The 7,568-nt window shown below is 42.5% G+C and overlaps 1 protein-coding gene across 1 annotated transcript; it reads left to right on the plus strand.

The window, feature by feature from the left end:
* The first annotated feature begins 5,131 nt into the window (after positions 1-5,131).
* On the plus strand, positions 5,132-5,893 carry LOC148726747 (uncharacterized protein F54H12.2-like). Its single transcript, XM_088726366.1, has one exon. It carries the CDS (start codon positions 5,132-5,134, stop codon positions 5,891-5,893), a length of 762 nt encoding a protein of 253 aa, XP_088582492.1.
* Positions 5,894-7,568: the final 1,675 nt, after the last annotated feature.

A 7,568-nucleotide genomic window follows, 5' to 3' on the forward strand; every position in this document is an offset into this window, starting at 1 on the left:
TGGTGAGCTTGTGAGGATAGGAGAGCGGTATGATGATGATGATGATCAAGAATTTCACGACGATGTGAGCGATGAAGAGCTTCTTCGCCTTGCCGATCAAGGACAGAGAGGTGCAGGCACAACGTTATTTAATTTTTGAATTTCATCCTATTGGGGAGCCACAAAAATTCAAGAACACGCTGCTGAAACAGCGTGTTCGTACGGAAAAAAAGCAGGTTCGGGATGCAAGGGCGGGCGACAATCTGGGCCGTGAAATCACGGAGGCTGCGGGGCGGGTGGCAGCCGGAATTATTGAAGATGCGGGAAGGCAATGGCCGCATGGGGTCAGGGACGAGGACCAGGTCCTGTTTAATTTCTGTATGCCTCGTTTCCAGCACCCTCTCTAGTGCTCGTATTTCCGTGTGGATGAAGTGCGTCATGGGAGTGATAGATGGAAAAGCTATTTACAAGTATTGGCGAACCAGTTAAACAGTAAGAAATCGTTTGAAGCTGACGACCCGTTTGATGTCGATGTGACTCTGGTGTCTCGTGGGGGTGACGGAGAAAGAGAGAATTAGGACGGAACAGCAGACAAAATCCTATCAATTAGTCTTTGATAAACGGATTTTAGGGGAGGGAAAAAGCTTTCCTTATGGCCACCATATTTGTACATAGATCGTTTTTGGAAATTTCGGGCGGGTGGACAGACACACACAATGTAAATAGACCATGTATATTTATTAAACAACGTTTTTATTTAAAACATACCCATGTCTTGTTTTTTTTAAAGTATATTTACTGACAATTTGATGGCTTCTAGGGTCGCTTCGGTGTCTCGAAGTTTTTCCACCAAAAATTTTACAATGCAAATCTTGGCTTCCTCTTCCTCTTCTCGTTGTTTGACAGCTTCCGTGAAGTCATTCTGCGATATCGCCTTCTTTTCTTCTTTCTAGTGTTGAGGAGAGGAATGCAACCCATCCGAGGTTTAGGTCAGAATGAGTCTATGGAGTGCGCGACAAAATGTTTAATAGGACTCTATGCTGACGTAAAGGGGAGAAAAAATGACGTGGCGTACCATGATTGGACACACAATGATCACTTCATTTTTTTTATACGATACTCTTTGCATATAAAAAATGACACCCAAATACACACATTTGTTTTATTTATCAGCATAATATTCCATCATTTCTAAATCTGATTGGATACATTCTAATTCTTTAGCTGTCACTCCAAGTCTTTCCGCTAATAACTTAAATTTCACTATTCCACACAGACGTGTTATTTCAAAAATGTCCTCCTTGGAAAAGAATGCTACAAATAAAATAAAACAAATCACTTTTATTTGAAACCCTTTTCTAAGGGTCGATTTGAATGGACACACTTTTACACTTAGGTCCGCTCGATTGCGCTACCCAGAATACAGTTCGGTTATGTGCTTCTACCAACTCTTCCTCCTCTCTTTCATCTGTCAAAAATGTAACAACAATTGTCTTACAACCTTTGCCACCCTACATTTTCTTTACAATCCAATAAAATTTCAATGGTTTTCTTTCTAGGATGAGATCTCCAAAATGTAAACAGATCACACACATTTTCTCTACATCTCAAATACATTTTGTGAAAATTGTGCTCCGATTTAGACAGACTTAGCGAAGGAGCTACACTGCATTCGCATTGCATAGAATGAATCCTATCTAGAGTGTACCACCTATGCCCCTGTTTACTACACTCGTAATAATACACGCTGTAATCATTTAGATTTGTAAATACGGGGCAGTTTGGTTCCACACATCGCAAATACACGACTGGCGATGTAGGATCTTTAGATTTTAACTCTTCCATCGGAGTATTGTGAACGGGGCAGGGATACGTTATGTTTGCATCGTTGAGAACATTACGCAAAAAGGCATCCAAGGTACCTTCACTCCTTCCCACAATTTCACCGGGTTCTGGGATTTCCACCGTTTCATTCCACCACTTCTGTGTCTTCTGGGTTCCTAGTAGTAGACTGAGGTTCAGAATCTTTGCATGGCCCATCGGGCACTATCTTTGGTGCTATCAGTTTGGGTGGTTCTTTCATAGGTATTTCTGGTAGATAAATGGATTTATTCAGTTTATCCATGGCTGCTTTCTTGGCTTCTTTTTTCTTATAAGGGTGTGGTCGATCTTTCTGCATTTTCTTAGGTGACTTTCCACCGTTATTCACCGAACTGTTATCACTGTCGCTGCTGCTGCTGTTTTTAGGAGTCTCCATTTTGTCTGACTGATACACTCAAAATGTACACACACTCGTTCATGTCACCGCTTTTACATCTACTCGAGTCACGTCCGACCAATCATATAATTTCTCTAGAGATTGAACACACCTTTATTCTTTCCATTTTTTTTAACACTTAGATCATCTGTAAAGACAGCCACACCTTCATTCTTTAAAAATAACGAGGGGGTGCTTCTATTAGAAAAGTCAACCAATGGCTTAGAAAAGGCCCTTCACTCACCGATAAGATAGCTTATACAGCTAGTATGCTTTTATCTGGTCCCACCCCGATTTGCTAGCCTAGGAATGCTATTAGGAAAACAAGCATTGAAAGGAATCGTCGATAATGTGAAACAATATAAGAAAAGAGGCTGATAAATTTTCACCAGTGTTTACCATGTCTCTGTGGTCAAAACTACTTTACGCTCATTACTGTTTACTCTCCTTGTTTTCTCGGAGAATAGAGAGTATCGTCTACTCGTCTGAACGCAGTCGCGTACTGTATGATTGGATTCCTCCCGGATGCGAACTTACTTTGTTCAAGTACGTAGTGAGACCTTCTACCAAACCCCTATCGCAAAGAGTGTTTCACTTGATGTTATTCATGAGATGGTATCAGGGGAAATATACATATAGAGGCTATCGTGAACTGTACTCGCAGTACCTTTGCAAGTATTGGATGACTTACTACTGCGTCGAAGTGTGGGTGACGATATTACTTGTCAAAACCTATTAAGGAATGCAATGCCCAAGACAAAAACTAAACGCCATGAATACGAATCACCTGGACATATTGGGAGTTTAGGAGGTATTCAACCGTATGCCAAAGCGCAAAAGATATCCCTATCTCAATCCAAAAAAGAACTGGAACAGAATTTAGCTTACACCCTACACAAACCGCGTCGCCGCCGAGGAGAGTTTGCACCTGTGTTAGTCTTTGATATTGACGAACACTGGGTAGCCGATTTGATGGGAGTACAGACAATTGCCAGAGAAAATAAATGATTCCGATACATTTTGGTCCTGGTTGATGCGTTTTCTAAATATGCGTGGGCAGCGCCCCTTAAAAAGAAAACGGGGAAAGAGGTGACGGAAGCATTTAGTAAAATCGTAGAACAAGGTAGGAAACCCCATAAAATTACAATCGGATGCGGGAAAAGATTTTTATAACAAGAACTTTCAAACCTGGCTCACCGCGCAAGGTATTCATCATTTTTCCACGCACGGAGATGCAAAAGCGAGTATTGCCGAACGATTCATTCGCACCTTAAAATCCAAACTGTATCGCTATTTCACAGCTGCCAATACGTTGAAATATACCGATGTCCTACCCAAATTACTCTCGCAATATAACCGTACCTTTCATCGCAGCATACACACGGCTCCCATCAAAGTGTCTGAAGAGAATAAAATTCATGTGTGGGAATCGCTATACGGCGATTTAAAGGTGCGCAAGAAACCTCTATTTAAAGTGGGCGTTAAAGTGCGGCTGAATAAGAAATTTCGTGCGTTTAAAAAGAGTTATTTACCGGGTTGGACAGAAGAAGTGTTTGAAATTCGTAAAGTCGTTCCCGGAAAAGTCACTACCTACAAAGTGCGAGAATTAGACGAGACGCCTTTACAAGGGAGCTTCTATTCGTGGGATTTACAAAGATTACACGTGGATGCAACAACGTATTTTCGCGTGGAGAAAGTATTAAAACGTGTGAAAGATAAATTATTTGTCAAGTGGAAAGGATACCCTAGTAAATATAATAGTTGGATTTACAAAAAAGATTTAAAGTAATTGGTGACATCATGAGGGGTGGATCTTTACGGAGGTTTCAAGTGTACGTTCCCGGCGACCAGAAAGGGGGATCTATTCATCGATGGCCAGCACGCCCCCCACCCTTCATAGGGTTGTGGGATCCGGAATTTTAAGTGGGGGCAGGTATCAAAGACATGGTAAAATATTTCGCGCGCGAAACGGGGAGAGGCCTTAAAAGGACGTTCACGCAACGATCTTTGTCAGAATTTCCTAGAGGGGTGAAGAGAGGAGTAAAAAGAGCCGTCAAGCACGAAGTGCAAAGAAGAGTAACTAGGAAACTCGACGATATTTTTGACGATTAAGAAAGATGGTATACTGGGGAGAAGCCAGAATAGGGAGTGCACATATAGGGTGGATACCTCATCCCCTGGAGATGTGGTTACCACTTTATTAAAACGATATAAAAGAAGGGGACAAAGGGGAGCATTTGTACGTATAAAGAAAATACAAAGACATCGCCGACCTCAGAAACGCAGGAGACGTTGAAGTATCAACATGTCCATCATAGGTGCAGAACAGAACCCGAGTTTGAATTTGTTTCGCGTTCCACCTGTAGACCTTTCTACGGTGACATCGCGTTTTATGAAAGTATCGCCTCAGACCTCAAGCATTACACCCATAGAGGTGTACGTACCTAAGCAGACCGAGTTTATCGATTTGACTAGAGGTTTTGTGGAATTAGATTTGGCCTTTAAAACCACGGGTAATGCTAATCTCACTTCCCGAGCAGATGATGTCAACAGAATGCTCTCTCCAGTCAATAACATAGCACACTCCCTGTTTAGACAAATTAACATAAAACTCAATGTAACTCTCATCACCGAGCAAGTAGACATGTATCACCTGAAAGCCTACATACAGACCCTACTGAATTTTGACCGAGAAGATGGGTAAACCATTTTAGCCCCAGCCGGGTGGAGAAACGATATCGATTCCCCTTCAGAAAACGTTGCTAATGGGGCGTTATCCGTCACTCAGCAAGCCAGTATCTTGACCCAGAAAGCAGATGCCCGGAAATATTATGTGGGTGGAAAACACCGAGTATTGAGAATGGTACCCTTCGTGGATATTTTTCGTCAAGGGAAATGGATAGCTCCCAGGACAGAGATGGATTTAAAATTTTACTCAATCCGGTGGCACTCTACTTTAACGCAGAAGCCAACCCTGGGGCCGAGGAAGTGAGGCAACATGTAGACGATATCAAACTCACCTTTTTTGTCAGCTCAGTATCCATCAATCCCTCGGTGTACGATAATACTATGAGTATCATCACCAAATCCCCAGCTAAATACCCCATCATTCGATCAGAAATGCGACAGTTTCTCCTCGATAATGGGGCTACGTCAAAAGAAATCATCAATCCCTTTAACGGGAAAATTCCCCAGAGAATCGTGTTGGGAATTCTAGCCACCACAGCCTTTAATGGGCAATACGACAATGACCCTTTTGCCTTTGGGCAATTTGGAGTGAAATGGGTCAAACAGATTTGGAATGGGGAAGAATACCCTTACGAGACGATGCAATTGAACACAGGGAACGGGTACAGAGATATGATGGGGTACCATAGGTTTTTGGAAGCCACGGGCTGTCTGTATAGAATAGGTGGAAACATGGTTCGTGCTACTGATTGGGGTCACGGAAAGAATTGTACCCTGTTTGCCTGGTCGAACGTGCCCAATGGAAGACACGACGACCCTATCTTACTCCCTAAAGAAGCAGGGTTTATTAACATCCAACTGAAATGTGCAGCTCAAACAGCGCAGAGAACCATTGTGATTTACAGCGAATACGAAAGCATGCTGGAGATCGATGGGTTTAAAGGAGGTGTCAGCGTGGATGTGAATTAGAAGGTGATGGAGTTTGTGCGGTTATCTACAGATCAATTAAACGCCTTGGGGAGGCGTGATCCCATCCTGAGACGATACTATGTCGGAGCGTTTGCCTGCGATGAATTACCAACCTCTCCCCTTCGAGGGACACCACAAGCCTACAAAGTGAATACTCCCCCGGACATAAACCAGGAGAGCACTGGATAGCCGTCTGGACCTATGATGATTTTTGTGAACTTTTAGATAGTTACGGACTAGATTTACATACCTATCAATATCTAACACCGTTTGTCGTGTGGATAAACCGATGGAAATACATTCGTAAAAACGATCGCGTCTTACAATCGATTAAAACGGCAAGTTGCGGTGATTATGCTATGGTGTATTTGATGTGTAAAGCTCGAGGTCAGAGCATGAATGAGTTTTTAAGTTATTTTACAGTTTCCGATTATGTGCAAAACGATCATATCGTAGGCAGCATGTTAGAAGAAATGATTCAAGGGTTAATAAAATAATTTTTGTTATCATTCGAGTATCATTTCAGTGTGTGAGGGAGACATGGCAACATCCTGCTTAGAAGAGGGGTTTTCCATTAAATGTCCAGCCAATCTATTAATAGTTGGTCCTACCAGTTGCGGTAAAGCCACCTTTCTAAAACGCTTGTGGTTAGAAAACCCGGAAGTATTTTCCGTTCCTCTGAAACGTATTCGGTATTGCTACGGGTCGTGGCAACCGAATTTCGATGTCATGCAAGCGCGTGGTATGGAATTTTTCGAAGGATTTTCCGACGACGACACGATTAAAGAATGGTTTGATGATACGAAAGGAGGAATGTTAGTACTGGACGATTTGATGTCCAAAGGCGGGAACGATAAAGACATTCTCAATTTGTTTACCCGATATTCACATCATTTAAACCTGATAGTGTGCTACCTCTGTCAAGATATGTTTCCAGTGGGTAAATACGCCAAAACCATCTCTTGAAATGCGCAGTACATCATTTTGTTCAAGAACTCTCGCGATCAAATCGGATTATGGAATTGACTCTTACAAATGTACCCCACCAAATGGCAAGAGGTGATGGGGGTATATAACGAATGCACGGAAAGACCGTACGGCTATTTGTGTTTTGATGTGCATCCGGTCAGTCGCGATTCTATGAGACTTGTGAGTCACCTATTAAAACACGAAGGTTGTATGAGGTGTTACAGACATGCGCAAACGTCTTAAAAGATAGAGACAACGCGGAGGGATTTTAGGTTTTCGAGGCAGCGATTTGTATAAAAGCACCATCAATACTCAGGCGTTCAGCAGAGAGCTGGCCAGACGCATGATAAAGAGACTAAATCGTAAAAGGAGATAAATAAGTATGAAGTCGCGAAAATACCGCATGCATTGTGTCCGTGAGAGGTAAAGTGAAAAGACCTAAAAGGAGGATCTTTTAGCATTGATAGCAGCCTTCATTTCGGTCATTATAAAAGCCACGACGTAAAATGGTAAAACGCAGTAAACGCACTCTAACAAGACGGAGAAGGACGAGAAAGGGGGGGAGAAAGAGGGGTAAAAAGGCGGAATATTACCATTGGCCGCATTGACCGGCACTCATTGCGAGTGGAAAAGCCGTAGGATTAGGTGCCTTGAGTGGTGCAGCTGGATTTGGGGCAAAGAAAGCTTTGGAAGCAGCTACTAGAAG

The sequence above is a fragment of the Stylophora pistillata genome, chromosome 7 (genome assembly GCF_964205215.1).
Source record: "Stylophora pistillata chromosome 7, jaStyPist1.2, whole genome shotgun sequence".
Taxonomy (NCBI): Eukaryota; Metazoa; Cnidaria; class Anthozoa; order Scleractinia; family Pocilloporidae; genus Stylophora; species Stylophora pistillata.

Coding starts and splice junctions, on each gene's coding strand:
- LOC148726747 (XM_088726366.1), top strand. CDS start 5,132: ATGGATAGCTCCCAGGACAGAGATGGATTTAAAATTTTACTCAATCCG.